General features: G+C 40.1%; 1 protein-coding gene across 1 annotated transcript in view; it reads right to left on the bottom strand.

The window, feature by feature from the left end:
* CCDC73 (coiled-coil domain containing 73) overlaps nucleotides 1-23,310 on the bottom strand; it is a 136,711-nt gene that overhangs the window by 37,432 nt on the left and 75,969 nt on the right. The window contains exons 9-11 of the mRNA XM_077819960.1: nucleotides 17,129-17,257; nucleotides 16,703-16,762; nucleotides 10,511-10,615 (exon numbers count right to left, since the gene is read on the bottom strand). Of these exons, the coding sequence (XP_077676086.1) occupies nucleotides 10,511-10,615; nucleotides 16,703-16,762; nucleotides 17,129-17,257 (294 nt within the window). The remainder of the gene's footprint in view (nucleotides 1-10,510; nucleotides 10,616-16,702; nucleotides 16,763-17,128; nucleotides 17,258-23,310) is intronic.

Here is a 23,310-nt window from a genome sequence, read left to right as displayed (position 1 = left end):
TGACATTTCAGTGTACAGTATATAGAGCAGTATAAACAAGTCATTGTCTGTATGAAATTTTAATTTGTACCAATTTTGAATTTGACTTTGCTAGTACTTTTTTTGTAGCCTGTTGTAAAATTAGCCAAATATCTAGATGAGTTGAGAGTGTACCCCTGGAAGACCTCTGCATACCCTGATTGAGAACCACTATTCTAGGATGCAGTCTTAGAAAAAGTCCTGTGGATGTAAAGAGTGTGGGGTGGAAAAATAAAGTCACCTCAGTCAGTTACTGAAGACTTAAATAAATTGAAATTTAATATTTCTTATTTTGAATATTTTAAATATTCCACTGTGGTCTATGAGCAATGTTGTCCATATATATTCCATTATTTGCCCTTTTTCCCTGCTACTATGGAGTCTTATAACGCCTAGATTCAGTATTGGCAAAAGGACTGAGGTTGGGTCACCCCATCCTTTATGCCCTCAGATGGGAGGCACAAGGACATTTGGGGTGCGGATGCAGCCGCAATAGACACCACTGGCCTAAAGAATCTAAACTAAAGTGCATGTTCACCAAGAATAAAATATATGTGAACAACACATCTCAAAGAATCACAATTACTGTAAGGTAAATAATATTATATAAAAATAAATATTTTAAATATCCTAAACACTGGATATTGACATATCTACTATACCGAAGTGCTGGGTAAATATATGTACTGAACCCATGTTGCTGCCATACAAATTTTCCAAGATTTGAACACTTCTCAAAGAAGGTGCAGAAGCTGCTTGAACTACTGTGGAAAGAGGCATTTAATCCTCAATGGTGGCTCTAAACTAGCTATCTCATAGCATAACTTAATACAAGTAAAAATCCAGTTAGGTAGTCTCTTCACTGATATAGCCTGCCCTTTACCTTGTACTTGGTTAAGATAGAAGTCAGAAACTTGGCAAAAACTTTTGGTGAGGCTTCAAAGTCACCCTGTCCTTGAAATACAGTGTATGGAGATCCCACCATGAGTGCTTGTATCTCTCCCACCCCTCTAGCAGATGGTATCGCTATGAGGATGGCTATTTTGATAGATAGGTGGAAAATGGAATGTGTTGTGAGGAGCTCAAAATGTGACCCATTAACCCAGTCAGCACTAGGTTGAGGTCTCAGGAAGGGGGAGGCTCCCTCATTGGAAGATGCACCCACATAACGCCTTTCAGGATTCTAGCTACTGTAAGGTGTCAGAATATTGAATGATTTGGAATAGAAGGCTGGTGAATTGAAATGGCTGTCAGTGTACCCTTAAAGAGATCACAGACAGTCTTGAATTCTTCCAGGACAAGAGGTAGTCTAGTATAGCAGGTATCTGAGTATCAGTTGGAGATAATTGATGTTGCTGGGCCCAGATAATAAATCTCTTCCATTTGCCTTTCTACTGTAGTTAAGTATAGTCTGGACCCATAAAGAGATGCTCCCTTCCACTGCTGTTGACCAGCCAGCATCCAAGCAGTGAGGTTCAGAAAGGTTGGCTCAAGATGGAGGATTTGCCCCTCTGACTGGGAGATTACATCTGGCTGGAGAGGTAGTTGGACTGGAGGTTAATTGGAGAGATTCATCAAGTCTGAGACTCTGACCTGCCTTAGCAAAACCAGTGCCAGTATGATCATCGGGCTGATTCCTGTCTGAATTTCCTGATGATTCTTCCAACTAATGGGATTGGAGGGTATGCATATATTAGTCTAGAGCCCTGGGGATCAGCAAAACATCTGACAGAGAACCCTGGCCCTGACTCCTCCGGAGCAGAATCTCAGACATTTCTTGTTCTCTTTCATTGCAAACAGATCCCCCTATCTGGTGAAGATATCCTGTATGATGGTATCTTTTACTGATCACATGCAGTTACTTCCAGACTGCTTCCTCAGGTGGTTTTCCAGAACATTCTGCAAGCCTTGAAAGTGAAGGGCTTTTAGGGTAATTTAATGTCAAATGCAGAAATTCTATACACGCACAGCTTCTTGACAAAGGGGGTGGATCTTGCTTCCCCTTGCCTGTTGATATAAAATATCTCCATGGTGGTGTCTGTCATAATCTGAATGGTTAACCTTTTCAGAAGTGGAAGGAATGCTGCACAAGTCCAGCAAATGGCCCTGAGCGCTAAGCGTTGTTCTTTGAGATGTGTTGCACGTATCCATTCCACTTTAGGTCTGTGCACACCAGTTCACTAGCATCAGATTTTTCCCTTGGGGTACTCATAGGGGTGGCACATGCCTCCTCTGCTGTCGCATAATAGTATAAAGGGCTGATCTACCCTCGACCCCTCTCAGTTCCCCCTTACTCGACAGACTCCAATATACAGAGGAGGGAGGGTGAGACATGGATTAGACGTGCAATGCAAATCGAAGAATAATAATTACAGGTTAGTAGCAGTTTTTCTTCTGCAAGTGATTGCCCATGTCCATTCCACTTCAGATGACTCAAGCATTTCAATCTGGAGGTAGGATCAGAGTCTACCTGAATGATTAAAGGACTACATTCCAAATCTGGCATCATGTCTAGACTGTTGAAAGATGGCATAATGAGAAACAACAGTATGCAAAATGAAGACCAAGTTGCAGGTCTACAAATGTCCAAAATAAGTACTTGAGCTAGAAAAGCTGCAGAAGTTGCATTTGCTCTGGTTAGAGTTGCTAACATCCTGTTCAATGGAGTTATATTGGCCATGTCATAGCACAATCGTATACAGGAGGAGATCCATGATGGAATTCTTTGAGAAGAGATTGGAAGGTCCTTCATCCTATCTGCAACTTCCATGAACAATTGCAAGGATGAGCTAAATGATTTACTCCTGTCAAGTAAAATGCTCTGCTAACATCCAACATATAGAGTCTCTCCTCATGCATATGAGCATGAAGCCTAGGAAGAAAATTCGTAAACATATTGCCTGACTGATGTGGAAGTGAGAAACCATTTTGGTGAAAAACTTTGGATGAGGGCATAGGCATACCTTGTCCTTGTAGAAGACTACATATGGTGTTTCAGATATCAGAGCACTCAATCCACCTACTTTTCTTGTTGAGGTAATTGCCACCAAAAAGGCTACCTTCATTGAAAGATGGAACAATGAACAGGTAGTCAGCAGTACAAAGGGAGAACCCATTAGTTTTGCTAGTACTAAGTTTAAATCACAAGGGGAATAGCATCCTCTACTTGGGGATATAACCGGTCCAGACCCTTCAAAATCCTGATAGATAATCGCTCTGTTTTCTCCAGTCCTATGTAAATCCAGGAGGTTGAAAGCCAAGTTAGCTGTTAGGTGAACCCTGGCAGAACTAATGTCAAGACTTTGCTGTTTCAGGTATAATAAATAGTCCAGCACTAGTCCATGTTGTATTGGAAAGCCCTTATTGTGGACCAGACAGAGACTCTTTTCCATTTCAACAGATCAAACTACCTACTCTAAGGCCTCCTACTATTCAAGATGATGTTTTGTAACTCCTTTGAACAGATTTCCTCCTGAGGTGTTAATCATGGAGCATCCAGGCTGTATAAAGGACCTCCTGGATGGAATGGAGATGACTGTGGTCTTGTGATATCAGCTCTGGGTCATCTTGTAGTGTCAATGGAGCCCTAGTTGAGAGGCTCATCAGTGGAAAAGCAATACTATGAGTACCACTCAAGCATGGTTCTGCTTGATTTTAACAACACTCTGTGAAGGAGCGGAACCAGAGGATATGTGTACATGGTTTTGTATTTTCAGAGAAATAGGAAAGTGTCCATCAAAGACCATGCTAGAGAGCAAAATGGATTACGCGTCCTGTTGATGCAGGTTGCACACAGTTGGAAAAGGAATCTGACCATATCTGGGCAGAGACCACTCGCAGTGACTAGTGAAAAACCTGTTCAGTAGGTCTGCCAGATTGTTCTGGGCACCGAGAAGGTGGGAGGCTTTGAGATGGATTGAGTTGGTTTCACAGAAGTCCCAAAGCAGCATTGCCTCTTGGGAAAGAAGTGTTGATCTGGCCCCTCTCTGTTCAAACAGAACATATCTGCATGTTGACCATAAGTACTAGTAAATTCCTTCCCTTGATATAGGGAAGGAAAGTGTGGCAAGCTAGATGAATGACTTTCAACTCTTGCATTATATGGAGAGCTAAATCCTGGCTAGACCTGAGCCTTTGAATCTACTGAGATCTCAGGTGGGCCCCACAAGCTAGGGCAGAAGCATCCATAACCAAACTCAAAGTCAGTTGATAGGGAGCAAACTGAACTCCCGTACACATACTGGATTGGTCTATCCACCAGTCCAAACAGTCTAAGAATGATGTTAGCCCTCAAACCACCATATCCAATGAATGACAAATCAAGGAGTACACCAAGCTCAGCCAGCCCTGCAGCTTTCTGAGTTGAAGCATAGGACTTGGGGAGAGTACAGGCAGGAAATGCTTGGCAGTGACCTGATAAGGTGTAAATGGATGAACTTGAGGATGGACTTAAGAACTTTACTTTGAATGTTTGTTAAATTTTAATATATTACAATCCAAGAGAGAGTGTGTGTCAAATATAAAGGGAAGGGTAACAACCTTTATGTATGCAGTAATATAAAATTCCTTGTGGCCAGAGGTACAGAATCCCCTTACCTGTAAGGGGTTAATCAGCTCAATTAACCTAGTTGGCACCTGACCAGAAGGACCAATGGGGAAAGAAGATACTTTCAAATGGCGGGGGGAAGGCTTTGCTTTTTGTGCTGTGTGTGTGTTCTCTCTGGAGACAAAGAGAGAGACCAAGCATGTAATCCAGCTCCTACTGAATGATACATCTAAATTTACAGAAATAGTAAGTAATAGCAAGGAAATGCGTAAGATTATCTATTGTTTTAGCTTGTGAATTTTCCCTATGCTTAGAGGGAGGTTTATCCCTGTTTTTTGTAACTTTAAAGTTTTGCCTAGAGGGGAATCTTCTGTGTTTTGAATCTGATTATCCTGTAAAATTACCTTCCATCCTGATTTTACAGAGGTGCTTCTTTTACCTTTTTTTCTTTATAATAAAGTTCTGGGGTTTTTTTTTTTTTAAGAATCTGAGTGGTTTTAGTTTCCTAAAAAAACAGGGATTTGGTCTGTGCTCACCTGTACCAATTGGTAAGGATATTATTCTCAAGCCTCCCCAGGAAAGGGGGTGAAGGGGCTTGGGGGGAATATTTTGGGGAATAGGAACTCAAAGTGGTTCTTTTCCTTGAATCTTTGTCTAACTCACTTGGTGGTGGCAGCGAATACCGTCCAAGGACAAGAAGGGATTTGTGCCTTGGGGAAGTTTTAACCTAAGCTGGTAGAAATAAACTTAGGGGGTCTTTCATTCGGGTCCCCACATCTGTACCTCAGAGTTCAGAGTAGGGAGGAAACCCTGACAGTGTGAATGGAGAAAAGGATTGGTGAGTTACTGAAGAAGCCTGTGGAAGGAGGAAACTGAGGCAGGAGTCATTTGCAAGGCCACACTAAGGCCATAAGGGAGCGCTCAGTTAGAATCATAGAATATCAGGGTTGGAAGGGACCTCAGGAGGTCATCTAGTCCAACCCCCTGCTCACAGCAGGACCGATCCCCGACTAAATCATCCCAGCCAGGGCTTTGTCAAGCCTGACCTTAAAAACTTCTAGGGAACTTCTCTGTATCCTATCCCTACCCTCCAGTGTATCTACCACTCCTCCCAGTTTAGTGTCATCTGCAAACTTGCTGAGGGTGCAATCCACACCATCCTCCAGATCATTTATGAAGATATTGAACAAAACTGGCCCCAGGACTGACCCCTGGGGCACTCCACTGGATACCGGCTGCCAACTAGACGTGGAGCCATTGATCACTACCCGTTGAGCCCAACAATCTAGCCAGCTTTCTATCCACCTTATAGTCCATTCATCCAGCCCATACTTCTTTAATGCTGGCAAGAATACTGTGGGAGACCGTGTCAAAAGCTTTGCTAAAGTCAAGGAACAACACGTCCACTGCTTTCCCTTCATCCACAGAGCCAGTTATCTCGTCATAGAAGGTAATTAGATTAGTCAGGCATGACTTGCCCTTGGTGAATCTATGCTGACTGTTCCTGATCACTTTCCTCTCCTCTAAGTGCTTCAGAATTGATTCCTTGGGGACCTGCTCCATGATTTTTCCAGGATCTGAGGCTGACTGGCCTGTAGTTCCCAGGATCCTCCTCCTTCCCTTTTTTAAAGATTGGCACTACATTAGCCTTTTTCCAGTCATCTGGGACCTCCCCCGATCGCCATGAGTTTTCAAAGATAATGGCCAATGGCTCTGCAATCACATCCACCAACTCCTTTAGCACTCTCGGATGCAACGCATCTGGCCCCATGGACTTGTGCTCGTCCAGCTTTTCTAAATAGTCCCAAACCACTTCTTTCTCCAAGAGGGCTGGTCACCTCTTCCCCATGCTGTGCTGCCCAGTGCAGTAGTCTGGGAGCTGACCTTGTTCGTGAAGACAGAGGCAAAAAAAGCATTGAATACATTAGCTTTTTCCACATCCTCTGTCACGAGGTTGCCTCCCTCATTCAGTAAGGGGCCCACACTTTCCTTGACTTTCTTCTTGTTGCTAACATACCTGAAGAACATACATAACATACCTCCTTGTTATTCTTAACATCTCTTGCTAGCTGCAACTCCAGGTGTGATTTGGCCTTCCTGATTTCACTCCTGCATGCCTGAGCAATATTTTTATACTCTTCCCTGGTCATTTGTCCAATCTTCCACTTCTTGTAAGCTTCTTTTTTGTATTTAAGAGCAGCAAGGATTTCACTGTTAAGCCAAGCTGGTCGCCTGCCATATTTACTATTCTTTCTACACATTGGGATGGTTTGTCCCTGTAACCTCAATAAGGATTCTTTAAAATACAGCCAGCTCTCCTGGACTCCTTTCCCCCTCATGTTATTCTCCCAGGGGATCTTGCCCATCAGTTCCCTGAGGGAGTCAAAGTCTGCTTTTCTGAAGTCCAGGGTCTGTATTCTGCTGCTCTCCTTTCTTCCTTGTGTTAGGATCCTGAACTCGACCATTTCATGGTCACTGCCTCCCAGGTTCCCATCCACTTTTGCTTCCCCTACTAATTCTTTCCGGTTTGTGAGCAGCAGGTCAAGAAGAGCTCTGCCCCTACTTGGTTCCTCCAGCACTTGCACCAGGAAATTGTCCCCTACATTTTCCAAAAACTTCCTGGATTGCCTGTGCTCCGCTGTATTGCTCTCCCAGCAGATATCAGGGTGATTGAAGTCTCCCATGAGAACCAGGGCCTGCGATCTAGTAACTTCTACGAGTTGCCGGAAGAAAGCCTCGTCCACCTCATCCCCCTGGTCTGGTGGTCTATAGTAGACTCCCACCATGACATCACCCTTGTTGCTCACACTTCTAAACTTAATCCAGAGACTCTCAGGTTTTTCTGCAGTTTCATACTTGAGCTCTGAGCAGTCATACTGCTCTCTTACATACAGTGCAATTCCCCCACCTTTTCTGCCCTTCCAGTCCTTCCTGAACAGCTTATATCCATCCATGACAGTACTCCAGTCATGTGAGTTATCCCACCAAGTCTCTGTTATTCCAATCACATCATAATTCCTTGACTGTGCCAGGACTTCCAGTTCTCCCTGCTTGTTTCCCAGGCTTCCGTGCTTGTTTCCCAGGCTTCCGTGCTTGTTTCCCAGGCTTCCCAGGCTTTCATAGGCACTTGAGGTAACCTGCTGATCGCGCCTCTTTCTCAGTATGAGGCAGGAGCCCTCCCCACTCACGCTCTCCTGCTTGTGCCTCCTCCTGGTATCTCACTTCCCCACTTACCTCAGGGCTTTGGTCTCCTTCCCCCAGTGAACCTAGTTTAAAGCCCTCCTCACTAGGTTAGCCAGCCTGCTTGCGAAGATGCTCTTCCCTCTCTTCGTTAGGTGGAGCCCGTCTCTGCCTAGCACTCCTTCTTGGAACACCATCCCATGGTCAAAGAATCCAAAGCCTTCTCTCCGACACCACCTGCGTAGGAATTCGTTGACTTCCACTATTCGACGGTCTCTACCCAGGCCTTTTCCTTCCACGGGGAGGATGGATGAGAACACCACTTGCACCTCAAACTCCTTTTTCCTTCTTCCCAGAGCCACGTAGTCCGCAGTGATCCGCTCAAGGTTGTTGTTAGCAGTATCATTGGTGCCCATGTGAAGAAGCAGAAAGGGGTAGCGATCTGAGGGCTTGATGAGTCTCGGCAGTCTCTCTGTCACATCGCGAATCTTAGCTCCTGGCAAGCAGCAGACTTCTTGGTTTTCCCGGTCGGGGCAGCAGATAGATGACTCAGTCCCCCTGAGGAGAGAGTCCCTGACCACCACCACCCGCCTCCTTCTCTTGGGAGCGGTGGTCGTGGAACCCCCAACCCTAGGACAGTGCATCTCATGTTTTCCAATCGGTGAAGTCTCCTTCTGCTCCCTTCCCTCAGACATATCATCTGGTCCACTCTCTGCATTATTACCGGTGGCGAGAACATGAAAACGGTTACTTACCTGTATCTGCCCTGCTGGTACATGGACGTTCCCCTTTTTTCTTCTGGAGGTCACATGATGCCAAATTTCTTCACCATCCTTCTGTCCCCGATGTGCAGCCTGCTCTGAATCTTCAGAACCTTGTGCCCGTAGAAGCCTATCCTGACATCCGTCCAGGACATCTTCAGTTTCTCTTATGCAACGCAGGGTTGATACCTGTTGCTCCAGACCTTGAACCTTCTCTTCCAGTATGGAGACCACCTTGCACTTTGTACAGACAAAGTCGCATCTGTCCTGTTGGTAGCCACACAATGACATTCTGCAACAGCTGTAACTGGCATAAAATAACCAGTGCTGCATCAGTGACAAATGGACCCTACCTATGCCCTGAGCTACCCTATTCTGTGGCAGAGCAAGAGGAATTCTGCCTCTTTGAGTTAGGACATGTTGATGGTGACCTGGATTTATGCCCCTTAGAGGAGTGGTGCTCCTTTCTTTCCCTGACCTCAGAAGTTTTACCAGTTGAAGAAGAGACTTTCTTAGAGATGTGACCCTCAGAGCAATGAGCTACAGAGCTGACAGCAGTACATTTTGAAGAGGACTGCTAAGAGTTTTCATTCCCAGCCACTCCAGGACATGAAGAGGGATGTACAAATCTCTCCAGCAAAAATAAATTCAAGCAAGTCTCTCTTATGTTCTGTGTTCTGCCTGAGAAGGACTTGCACATTCCTGAGAGATATGCCATTTGCCTCTCACCAAAGCACAATGAGCATCACTGCCTTACAAGATGGACAGTTATTAAACCCTGGAGACTTTTGTTTTACTCTAAGGGATTGACTTAGTAGCAGGAAATCTCACACAGAAAATAAGGATTTTGTGTGTGTTTTTTTTTAAAAAAGGAAACATTATGGAAAACTGATGACTAAGGCCATGTCTACACTATCATTTATTTTGGCAAAACTTATGTTGCTGAGGGGTGTGAAAAAACACACCTCTGACCAACATAAATTCCGCTGGCATCAGTGGTAGTGTGCACAGGGTGAGGGGATATTTTAAGCTCCAGTCACTCCTTAGCCTCTTTGCTGAGACTTTCAAGTAGGATATCAATTAGTTCCAGTTTTGAAAGTTGTGGGGTTTTGTGTTTTTAGTAGATACATATACTGATTGGGAGCTAGATTCACTTTCACAGTTCAAACAGAAATGTATTATTATTTCTTCTTCTTCTTTCAGTGGTGTCCCTATGAGTGCTCCAATTCAGGTGTGTCTTTGATTTGAGATCTTCTTCTGCTACAAGTTGGAAATTAGGAAGTTAGGAATATCTGAGCTTTTTGTTCACTGTGCAATCCCCTTTATGTGTGTAAATGGTTCTAAATACCTTTAGATGGATAGATAGGCTATGTCAACACTAGAGACCTTACAACGGCACAGCTCCGCTGCTATAAGATCACTTGTGTAGCCGCTCTACGCTGATGGGAGAGAGCTCTCCTGTTGACACAGCTACCGCCACTCATTGAAGGTGGTTTAATTCTGTCAAATTCAGCATACCCTGATCTGCCCCTTCACCACTTTTAACATGCAGCCTATGCCAAGGACAGTGAGGGAAGGTGGCACTATGCTTCGGATGTTGTTATGCCAGCCCTTTTGCCCTGCTGAAATTGAGGACAGGATCTTGAATTGAGGACAGGATCTTGCCCCTTTGATTTTCAGAGTTTCAACTTTCTAAGAAAAACCAACACATCTTAAAAAAAAAAAAATCACTTAACTAAAACAACAGTCTTGAGGGTAACTAAGATTTGCTTTTTCCTCCAGAAACAAATTGGTGAAAATTGGCAGCCATCTTTTTTGTTGAGGAATTTAGGGAATAGGAACTATATGGTGTGTTTCAAGGTTCATACTGACAGTTAAGGAGCTGAGGGACCAGAGGATAGGAGGTCAAAAGCTCTGAAAAGCAATCTGATGTCTTTAACAGCCCTACACTCTTCAAAAGTATACAGCAGGTAGTAGTAGATTGTATAATCAAGAAAAATCTGACCTGATATTCTTCTTTCAGTGTATTCAATTCACTTTCCATCCTGACATTTGTTTGGGTCAGTCGCTGAAGCAGCTGCTGCATATGTTGTAGAGAACTGATAATCTCCTTATGAAAATAAACAAATCATGGTATATTAAATCTGTTTAGTTTGTGAAGTTTGAACATAAAGATAATAATGGATCTTTTACAAATACTTTATTTTTGATTAACAAATGTGTTCTTTCCTCAATTAATAAATTACATAATTTACATTAATATCACTATTACTCTTTCTAAATTATCAGTATAATCAGTTTTGGGAGGGGGTTGATGGAAGACGGAAGAGCAACTCCACTCCTCTGTGCCCTTTTTCTGTGGAACAATATAATAATAATGTTCTTCTCGAGGTATTTTCTTATATGATACCACCTGATGAATAGTTCAGTAACAGTTTTGGGCCCATCTGAACAAGACATGTTTAAATGAGCCAAATTCATTGTGCCTCTTCAGTTTTGAGTTCAGCACATTTGGCAGAGTAATGTTACAGCAATATATCACACTGCCAGTTTGGAAGACCCCAGGGGAAACAGACAACCACTTTCACAAATGGATGACCCTGAAAACTGTTCTCCATCTTCTGAATGTAGAGTCTACTGGGCTGGAATTTACATACAGTAATGGTGTATTATGACATGAACATCAAAATGTTGTGATACAGTTCAGATTTATCAGACTTTGCAGCTAGAATCTGATCTTTCTAGGGTATATCCCCCCAGGATGCTACAATGATGGGCCCATTGGAACTAAAAATAACACACACATTTTAAAATTTTGAGATGAATTTAGGGCCAGATTTGAATCCCTTACTGACAGTGGTAAGCAGTTACTCACACAAATATTCCATTGACTTCACAGGAATTCCCAAGAATAACTACTCACCACTGTATAGGGTTCAAAGTGTGGCTCTTAAGGATTTAATATTCATGATGGTGAGGGACTAGCAGCTCTCACTTAAGTGCCATGTAATAGTGTGTAAATTTCTTCCCCAGCTTACTAATGCAAACTACAGTTCTGACTTGCAATATCCCTGCTGCTCTTCCAGTTTTGGGATTCTCCTAAGAATCTTATGCCCAATTTGTGGTGTTTTTGTGTCATGGTGAACAGAAGTTATAGCTACACTGCAATTAGACTCCTGCGGCTGATCTCTGCCAGCTGCCTCAGGCTCACAGGGCTGTTTAATTACGGTGTAGACATTTGGGCTCGTGAGCTCTGGGACCCTCCCACCTTGCAGGCTCCTAGAACCCAGGCTACAGCCTGAACATCTACACCATAGTTAAACAAGATGAAACCACCAAATTAATTTCTTTTTGTGACAAAATTTTGAGCCAAGATCTCCATAGGTGAAAAGCCAGTACACTAACCCAGTACACTACCTTACTCCTGAAGGGCTCCTATTATACTACAATCCTAGAGTCTTAACATTTCTCCTGTCCTGCAGAGAGAGATTGTCTTTTTAAGAAGAACTCAGTGTTATTGAATGGAATACACTCTAAACGGCAGGAAATGCTCTCTAGGACGATGGAATTTAAAGACTGCAGGACTGTATCTTTTGAAGGATGTCTGCATCTCAAGAAAAATAAGATCTGAAAAAGAGAACCACCCGAATAACGGGTTGATTAAGGTGTAAATCTGGGATCTGGAAGGATGTGGAAAAATTGGAAAGAGTCCAGCGGAGGGCAACAAAAATGATTAGGGGACTGGAACACATGACTTATGAGGAGAGGCTGAGGGAACTGGGGATGTTTCGTATATGGAAGAGAAGAATGAGGGGGGATTTGATAGCTGCTTTCAACTACCTGAAAGGGGGTTCCAAAGAGGATGGCTCTAGACTGTTTTCAGTGGTAGCAGATGACAGGACAAGGAGTAATGGTCTCAAGTTGCAGGGGGGGAGATTTAGGTTGGATATTAGGAAAAACTTTTTCAGTAGGAGTGTGGTAAAACACTGGAATGCGTTACCTAGGGAGGTGGTGGAATCTCCTTCCTTAGAAGTTTTCAAGGTCAGGCTTGACAAAGCCCTGGCTGGGATGATTTAATTGGGGATTGGTCCTGCTTTGAGCAGGGGGTTGGACTAGATGACCTCCTGAGGTCCCTTCCAACCCTGATATTCTATGATTCTATGATCACCCTGAAGAATGTAGACTGATTTTAAAAAGACCACGGTATCTTCATAAAACACATAAAATGGTAACTCTGTTGACAAAGCCTGCTAACTAACTGAGAAAGCTGATGTGATGGAGAAAATAAAAGCCACTTTACATGAAACAATATGTAAGACACATTTCTGAAGGTCCCAAGATAGAGAGAATGACCTAAACAAGCAATATATATACACACAAATCCCTACAGAACATGCTCCTAAACACTAATCCAATAGCTACTAGTAAATGATTTGCACAGATGCAATATGTGACATAACTGATTTTGGGATAGAAAATATTCTTAAATGTTGAATGGAATTGAAAAAGACCAAACTCATACATTATTTTATCTCCAAATGGAAAGTTTTCTGACTTTCATATGCTGTAGGTAGTCTCTTTTTCCAGGCAAAATCAGGTAACTAAATGTTTAAGTACTAGCATCTGTACACATAAAATTAGAGACCAGATGGAGGTCTGAAAGAAAATCAGATCCTACGCTACTTTAAAAAAAAATGTTCTCTCTATTTGTAAATATAATACCTAGCTCTTACACAGAATTTTTCATCAATGGTTCTCAAAGTTCTTTAAAAGGAAGGTCAATATCATCTCCATTTTATAGATGGGGAAAATGAGGCACAGAGAGGTGACGTGAGTTACCCAAAGTCACCCAGCAGGCCAGTGGAAGAGTCAGGAGAAGAATCCAGGGCTCCTTAGTCCATTGCAGTGCTCTGTCAATTAGGCAACACTGCCTTTCCACTTATACAAAGTATAGTTTGTCATACAATCTAGATCATGCTTAATGTCTCATCCAATGCTGACTGAAGTCAGCTCTGTATATATGAATACAATGAACAGGATTTCTAACACAAGTTCCTGGAGAAAGTGTGAAGTAAAACTATATATCTCATCCTGTGATCAAGAAAGATTTCTCCTACTTTTGAGATCTGTTCCAAAATAAGCAAAAACTAAACAAACAAAATAGCAATTCAAAACATAAGTAGCAAAAAGCAAAAACTGAAAATATTTTAACATTCCATAACAAGTGGGCACTGTCAAACATAAGAATGGCCATATGGGGTCAGACCAATGGTCCACCTTGCCAAGTATCCAGTCTTCCAACACTGGCGGGGTGCCACATGCTTCAGAGGGAGTGACTAGAACAGGGCAATTTATTGAGTGATTCACCCTCTGTCAGCTAGGCCCAGCTTCTAGTGGTCAGAGGTTTAGAGACACCCAGAGCATCCCTGACCATCTTGCCTACCAGCCATCAATGGACCTAGTCATGAACTGATCTAACTCTTTTTTATAAAACCAGTTATACTTTCAGCCTTCACAACATCTCCTGGCAGAAGAGGTACTTCCTTATTTGTTTAAAACCTGCTGCCTAGTGATTTAATTGTGTGATGCCTGGTTCATGTGTTATGTGAAAAAGTAAATAACACTTTATTTACTTGCTCTACGGCATTCATGATTTCAAGACATCTATCATATTCTCCTTGGTTTTCTCTTCTCCAAGCTGAACAGACCCAGTCTTTTTTAATCTCTCCTCATATGGAAGTTGTTCCGTACCCATAATCATTTTTGTTGCCCTTCTTTGTCCCCTTTGCACATCTAATATATCTTTTTTGAGATGGGGCAACCAGAACTGCATGCAATATTCCAGGTGTGGACATACCATTATTTATATAGTGTCATTATGATATTTTCTGTCTTCTTATCCCTCCCTTTCCTAATGGTTCCTAACATTCTCTTAGCTTTTCTGTCTGCTGCTGCACATTGAACACGTTTTCAGAGAACTATTCACAATGAATCCAAGATCTCATTCTTGAGTGGTAACAGCTAATTTAGATTACATCATTTTGTATGTATATTTGGGATTATGTTTTTCAAGGTGTATTACCAACATTGAATTTCATCTGTCATTTTGTTGCCCAGTCATCCAGTTTTGTGAGATCTCTTTGGATCTAGTTTGAGTAGGTTAGTAACATGAGCAAACTTTGCCACCTCACTGTTTACACCTTTTTCCAGATCATTTATGAAAATGTTGAACAGCAATGGTCCCAGTACATATCCTTGAGGGTCCCTGCTATTTATCTCTCCACTGTGAAAACTGACCATTTATTCTTACTCTGTTTCCTGTCTTTTAACCAGTTACTGATCCATAAGAGGACCTTCCCTCTTATCCCATGACTGCTTAATTTGCTTAAGAGCCTTTGGTGAGGGACTTAGTCAAAGGCTTACTGAAAGTCCAATACACTATATGCACTAGATCATGTTTGTTGTCCACATGTTTGTTGACCCCCCCCTCACAGAGTTCTAACAGGTTGATGAGGCATGATTTCCTTTCACAACACGTTGACTCTTCCCCAGCATATCATGTCCACCTAAGTGTCTGATAATTCTGTTCTTTACTATAGTTTCAAGCAATTTGCCTGGTACTGAAGTTGGGTTTACCAGTTTGTAATTGCCAAGTTCACCTCTAGAACCTTTAAAAAAAAATCGGTGTCAAATTAGCTATTTTCCAGTCTACTGGTACAGAGGCTGACTTAAGTGACTGGTTATATGCCACGGTTAGTAGTTCTGCAATTTCATATGAGAGTTCCTTCAGAACTCCTAGGTTAATACCATCTGGTCCTGGTTACTTATTACTGATTAATTCCTCAATTTGTTCCAAAACCTCCTCTAATGACACCTCAGTCTGGGAGAGTTCCTCAGATCTGTTACCTAAAAAGAATTGCTCAGATGTGGGAATCTCCCTCACATCCTCTGCAGTATAGACTGATGCACAGAATTCATTTAACTTCTCTGCAATGGCCTCGTCTTCTTTGAGTGCTCATTTAGCATGTTGATCATCCAGTGGTGCCACTGAGTTTGACAGGCTTCCTGCTTTTCATGTACTTGCAAAAAAATTTGTTGTTAGTTTGTCTTTTGCTAGGTGCTCTTCAAATCTTTTTTGCCCTGCCTAATTACAGTTTTGCTCTTGGCTCGCCAGAGTTGATTTTTATTTATCAGAGTAGGATTTGACTTCAAATTTTTAAAAAGATGTCTTTTTGTCTCTACCTGCTTCTTTTATGAGTTTTTAGCCATAGTGGCTTTTTTTGGATTGGAGGCAGGAGGCTCTTAGTGGATTTATTTTTTTAAATGGGAATACGTGACCATACTCTCAAAAGATACAAACATACGCATACACCAGATTGAAAGCATCACTCTATGGCGTATTTTTAGCACAACTTAGGGCTGTGAGAATCATTACGTTAAACTCTAATAAGCATCCATTACCTATGTTTTCTAGTTCTACTGTCAAGCATTCTTCAAAAACAGAGTCAAAATACAGTCTTCTGAAACTGTGATGGTACTGCTAGATCATCCTTTAATGGGTAAAGTGGTCGGTATTCTGTTCTTTCCCCTCCCTGAGAACAAGTACGTCACTTCTTTGACATGCCTGGTATTAATGACCTATGGGGAGGGAGTCTTTTATGACCTAAGAAAAGATCACTTTTACATGAGATATCCTGCAAAGCAGTGAAGTACACTGCTATTACAGTCAGTGTGTGTTTGAGTAGTTTATTTGGATGCTTGACACATGATCCCAATTTTCAGTGGATGGACTACTAGTGAAATGCAAGTAATTTGTTGAGTACCAGTGTGCAGAAAGAGGGAACAAGTATTCTACAACCCTCACTGCATATCTTTATTGAATACATATGTAGAAGATTATTTTCATTGGCATGCCAGGTTTCTCTTGACTGAAAGTTAAATAAATAAATGAAGACTTGGAAATATAATGTGGAAAACAAAATTAATAAAAGAATTTTTGTCCTATTAATTGATCTGATATAAAAACAGTAAGATCCTGTTTTTATTATTAAAATCAACATTAAATTACTTCTGAAAAGTAAAATTCTGAACACTGTTAATTTTAAGAGTTTAGCACATATTTCTTAAATAGCCAAATATTTTAGATCACAAGTATTATTAATCAACTTTAAACAGCAAATTTGCATTAACCACTCACCTGTTTCTCTTCTTTAATGTGTGCATTTTCTTCACTGAGCTTTTTATTAATCTCTGTTTCCTTAACAAAATATAAAATGAACACTAAGTAATGTATGAAAATATTATGCAACAATCTTTAATATTAATAATATTTTCTTTAATAAAATTACATTAAACTGATTTTTCATCCTTATCTAGAGCTATTTAATTAAATTTAGTGCTTGAAAGAAATTTGATCTTATAAATACTAAAATATCTTACATTTATAATTTAGTTAGTTTCCTAGAAAATGTAGTATTTAAAATCAAATAATTGTCACTAAATATATTCAGTTCACAAAACTGTATAGCAACATGTATGCATCACTTGGAAATCATTACAGATGTGTTTTTTAAATGAGCAATAGGAAACATTAGTCAACAAATGTTAAGAGCTTCTTGAATACCATTCTGATTTTTTGTTGTAGTTCTTGTAACTGCTGTTCCTTTGCTGTAAGATCGATGTTTTCTTCTCCCACCCTGTACTGACATGTGACCTTGGATCTTATCAAGTCTGTAGTTACTTTCTTCAGTTCCTTAACACAGGAAACATGCATAAATAGTTCATCCAGTATCAGCATTGCAACTCAAAACAGACAAATCTTTAGACTATCCTGACTTGTGCCCTTTCTTTAAAAAAGTACAGAAACACCAAAATAAATGAAATTAAGTAATATACATTAAATGAATAGTAATGACTGTTTATGTTTTAACTATCAGTGAAAAAAAAAAAAGAAAGCATCAAGTCATCTACCATGAGGGGTTGTATAAATATTGCTACTGCCTCTCCCTATTACAAAAGTACTAGAGTTACATTATAGTTGATATGGGTAGGGAACGCCTATGCTGAGCCATACAACAGGAGTAAAGTACCCATTAGTACACCAATGACAACGTCTGGGTACTTCTGGGAAATAGCAGAAAAAAAGGAAGAGCAGTGGATATCTGGCAAAAACAGGAACTGACCATAAATTTTTGGGATCTTTGCTTTCTCTGTAACATTAATTACTTAATCTCAAGAGAACACTAAATTAATTTAATATTAGAAACCTTTACAACATGATTTTCCATTTAAAATATGCCTTTGATTTTACAGCCTTTATAATCTTTTAAATATCCTGCACTTTTTAAAAAAAACATTATCTGTTTTCTAACTAGTTTATCCAAAGCGGCTAGTGCAGCAAATAAACAGCAAATGCTTTGATCTCATTAAATTACAACTTATAGTTCCTGGACTCATAAATATTATGCCCTTTTCTCCCCCACCCTCCCTTTCTGGTGCAAGGTAGTCTGTTTAATATCGCTCTCTCCTTGAGCACTCTGACGTTTACTCAGACAAACTGCAGAGGTTATGAATGCTGTTCACAGATAGTATCAAGAATTCTTCATGATGCCATAGTTGTGAACCAAGCATTCAGAATGGTAATAGTTTTATCTAGCAACTATGTTTGGTCTGTTTAACTTTTCTCTACAAAACTGGAATTCCATCTTATCACAGAAACAATGGTTTAACTGTTCTGGACAAAATCATATACCAGTGGAAAAGAAAAAATGAAGATTATCTTGCATGTGAAATTCATGAAAATAGAGTTATATGAAAGAATATGTCTATAGCTATTACTTTCAATTAATTCATTTTTTATTATCTTTAATACTCTGTAGTCATAAGTGAACTTACAGTGCTCTTACATAGACAAAGTATAATTGTTTGTTTAATTTGAAGACAGGAAAGAGAATAGTATTACTTTAGAAATGTGATATTTTATAATCTGAAAATCCGATTAGGAAATTTTCAGTTTTTTCATACAAAAATTAGATAATACTCATTATGTTAGTTTTTACTGAAAGGGTCTATACAACAAGTAACAAAACATATTTTCAAAATTAAATGTAAGAGGGTGTGAGAGGTTTGACTTTGAGGAAGTGAGTACTATGTCAATTTTTTGGATGCACTATCTGTATAGGAGACAGTTATTAGATTCTGTGTACTATAAAGCCCAATGGATAAGCAAGTGCAAATACTGTCTATGGCTCTGATACTGCATGCTTTCTAAAACTCAGGATTTACTGCCATGCACAAAAAGAATCCTACAAAGTAGTCAGTTTGGTCCTTACTTCATATCTTGCACTGTAAAAACAAAAAAGAAATCTATTATGCACATTTATATTGTGGCCATGGAGGTTAGGTAGAGGAGTGGGAGGTCTAACTGAGGAATATATATATTTATTTTCTTTTGTACCAATACCGCAAATCTGGTATATCTGACCATGTAGATAGAGAAAATACTAATAGTCAGATCTAGAGACAAACCCACTCACCAATGGCAAGTAGAGAACTTTCTGTGGTGAGTGCAGGGGCCTAGGTCATCACTTTATGAAGAATTTTAAGTTTTGAAATAAAAATAATTACGTTTCTAGCCTTTATGGCTTCAAAGGTAATGTTCCAAATATGAACCAAATGTAAACAGATGCAGTGTTTTCATCCAAACAATCAGTTGTAAGCACCAGAGAATTACAGGTTGTAAGAAATAGCCAGCATGGGTTTATCAAGAATAAATCAGACCAAACCAACCCAATTTTCTTTTTGGATAGGCTTCCTGGCCTAGTAGATGAGGAGAAGCAGTAGATGTGATATATCTTGATTTTATTAAGGCTTTTCACACAGTACACAACTGGTTGAAAGACCATACTTAAAGAGTAGTTATCAAAGGTTTATTGTCAAATTGGGATGGTGTATCTAGTGGGATCCTGCAGGAGTCCATCCTGGGTCCAGGTCTATTCAATATTTTCATTAATGACTTGGATAATGGAGTGCAGAGTATGCTTATAAAATGTGCAGATGACACCAAGCTGGGAGAGGTTACAAGCACTTTGGGGAACAGGATTAGCATTCAAAACAACCTTGACAAATTGGAGAATTGGTCTGAAACCAACAAGATGAAATTCAATAAAGACTAGTGCAAAGTACTACCACTTAGGAAGGAAAAATCAAACACCCAACTACAAAATGGGAAATAACTGGCTAGGTGGTAGTAGATCTGGGTGTTATAATGGATCACAATTGAATGTGAATCAGCAGCGTGAAGCAGTTGTGAAAAAGGCTAATATTCTGGGGTGTATTACTAGGAATGTCGTATGTTAGACATGGGTGGCAAGTGTCCTTCTCTAATCAGTACTGCTGAGCCATCAGCTGGAGAACTATGTCCAAATCTGGGTGCTTCACTTTAAGGAAAAGATGTAAATAAATTGAAGACAGTCCAGAAAAGAGCAAACAAAAATGATAAGTTTAAATAAAACCCTCAGTATGAAGAAAGGTTAAAAAAAACTTGGTATGTTTAGCCTTGAGAAAAGAAGACTGAGGGAGAACCTGAGGACAGTCTTTGAATATATTAACGACTATTATAAAGAGGACAATGATCAATTGTTTTCCATGTCTACTAAAGTAGGACAAGAAGTAATTGGCTTAATCTGCAGCAAGGAAGATTTAGGTTAAATATTAGGAAAAATTTTCTAACTATAAGGGTAGTTAAGTAAGGCTTCCAAAGGAGGTTGTGGAATCCTCATGAATGGAGATTTTTAAGCACAGGCTAAACAAACACCTGTCAGGAATGGTCTCAGTTTATTTGGTCCTGCTTCAGTGCAGGAGGCTGGACTGACATCTCAAAGTCTCTTCCAGCCCTACATTTCTATGATTCCTAAGTCTACTGTATCTGAGCTCTAGTGTTTCAGCTTTTTCTTCTAACTTTCTTAGAGGTTTCTACCATAACAAGACACTGGTTGGTTTCAGAACTGCTATTCAGAACCCTGTAACCAAAGTGAACCTGACAATGAATTATGTCAGTTTCATTCTATTGCTGCATGGGAAAGCTAAGAGATGCAGCTGAGATACTGGACCGTTTGAACTGGCCGGTGGCCCTGTCCCCAATCTTTTGTGTTGTCCTCTCTCCACTATCTTCTGTGGTGAATTCCTCAAGCTTTGTTCAGTATAATTTTTAAGGGTTTGTTTCTTTCAACTGTTATCTTTGCCAAGTTTCAATTTAAGCATTTCATAAATAATCATTACCAAATACTTGAAATGAAACCTGCCAAATGTAATAGCTAAAACCAAATATCCTAAAATACAAAATATTGAGAATGAAACCTATGCCACAGTCCTGTTAAGACAAGGCTGCAATTGAAATGAGTTCAGGTCAGGAGAAGGCTATATCCTCCCACAAGTAGTAGAATGAGTCATTTTAAGAGAATCACAATGTCCCAAGGCCAGTTCTAAAAATTTTGGTAATCAAACAAACATACATAGTCTGTCTAAAAACCAATTAGATACACTTTGCTTGGGGCACATACACTTGCGCCAATCTAACTTAGGAGCCACCACAGTTGCATATTGGACAGCTCCAATCTAATGTCCTGGATCTGTATGTGCCATTCTCTTAATCTTGGAGGTGTAATTTACTTTTACGGCTACGAGTACAAGTTAAATTATATTCTCCAGCTTCAGACTCCTATCAGTAGCAACTCTATGAGAGCAATTACTCCTGATCTGGGGCTAAACTTACTAATGGCTTTGAAAATGGCTGACAGCCCACTGAGAGTAGAGCACACAGAGTAGTAAATTTATTCCTGCTCCAGCACTGAGGCTGGTTCAGGGACTAAGGGGGATGGACAACTTGTATCCCTCAGATCCTGGAGCCGTCACAGGCAAGATCAGCCCAATGCTAGTTAGGTCAGCCATGTGAGTTGTACCCTGGATGTAAGGACCCTTTTGGGCCTTGTAGCTATTGGTAATAGCCAGGGTGCAGGATACACCCCTTCTTGATCCCAGCTTGTTCCAAATATGCTTTACTGTGATGGGGGTTCCCGTCTGCTTTGTGTTTTCTGCAGATGCACCCTATACTACAGTGGAGCTATTCTACAAAGGGGTTCACTTTGTGGTCACTTTGCACTGGCTAGGCTGGCACGAACTGACCATGAGCAAAATGAATCAGGCCCAGAACATTTATGATTTAGTCCTGACACCTCTCCCTTTTCACATGACCCATATTTCCAGTCTGTAGTCAGAACTGAGAAGCCTCCCACACAGTTGTAAAGCAGCAATGCAGTGTAAACCACTGTATAACTTGCTTGCTCACCAGAAATGGTGGACAAGCAATCAAGCTGCTAAATGGCAGAGCCGATCAAATTTTGGATATAATTTTTGCAACATTTTTTATTGAAAATTCTTTTTTTTACTGAATTTCAACATTTTGATGAAATGTCAAAACTAGAAATTGTGATGAATTCTCCAAAATTGTCTAGAAACATAACAAATTATCAAGAAAACAGCCTCTTAAAGGTTTGGATAAAAAGCAGCAAACACCGAATAACTTACTGAGTTTTTTGGGATCAGGGAGGTTTTTTAAAAAGTAACAAAATAACTCAGGCATGAATTTCAGTATATTTTTCTCAGAACAGCAATTTCTTATATACACAGCTTTGACACACCACATTCTATGACTACTGTGAATTTTCCAAATCCTTTTTGTTTAGGAACTCAGCTTACTCTCAATTATTTTATATGATGTTTTCTACTTGTAAAACTGTTTAAAAAATGGGTAAACATCCTGCCTGTATTGTGGCATATGGCACTTCCATCACTATATGCAAGAAGGTGATGAGGCTCCTGCTTGAACAACAACAGGCAGAGGGTTAACTCGCAGTGTAGTTCTCTCACCAGTGTTAAATGTGGAGGAAGCATTTGAAGAGTGAAGGTCCAATTAGACGTTTACAAGAAAACCAAGACACTTTATAAAAGCATGTCATGGTAGTCAAAGGAGGAAAGGAGACTTTTTTTTTTTGCTTATATATAAATTAAAAGAAAATATTTTTACCCCTAAAGCTCAAGAATAAATCCTGAAGGAAAAAAATCTTAGTGAAAGATTGTGTTGCTGGATGCAGTGTACAATTTTCTTGCCTTCACATATTAAAAAGTCCTAATAATTATTTCATAAAATTGTTCTGGGTTTTTCCTTTAACCAAAATAACTAATCCAATTTACTATTACGTTCACACATTTCTGGAATTTTGAGGTTTATCATGAAGCCTTAATCTGGACGTAGTGCAGGATCAGACCCCAGTTCCAGTGTATGCCTCTCAGTTATGCAAAAGCCATTTTTCGTGGACTCCATACAATTTTTGATCCTGCCTGAGAATGTGAACCATTCTACATAGACTAAAATTCATTTCTCAAATATTAAGACTTCTGTGGTCAAAATGCATCACATAGTTATATTTGTTCTGAAGAGGAACACACTGTTGAGATTAACCATTTTAAAACAAATCCCGCATTTTAGTTTTGTTTTTCAAAACCATTTACTTTTGGGGAGTGGATTTTTGGTATAATGCTATTATCATTTGAATAACGGATTTGGACTAAAGCCTTTTCTAAAAGCTATAAAACCGCTTCATAATTTGCACACCCTTTTGAGTAATTTGACAACGTTGTGCTTTATCATTAAGTTTCTAAGTATGATTTTAACAATAGACATAGCTCTGACCTTTTGGATCGAACAGTCATTTTGGAACTTGGTATTTTTGAATACTCAAGGTGTGC

The sequence above is a fragment of the Eretmochelys imbricata genome, chromosome 6 (genome assembly GCF_965152235.1).
Source record: "Eretmochelys imbricata isolate rEreImb1 chromosome 6, rEreImb1.hap1, whole genome shotgun sequence".
NCBI lineage: Eukaryota > Metazoa > Chordata > Testudines > Cheloniidae > Eretmochelys > Eretmochelys imbricata.
This window is presented reverse-complemented; position numbering and strand designations above follow the sequence as displayed.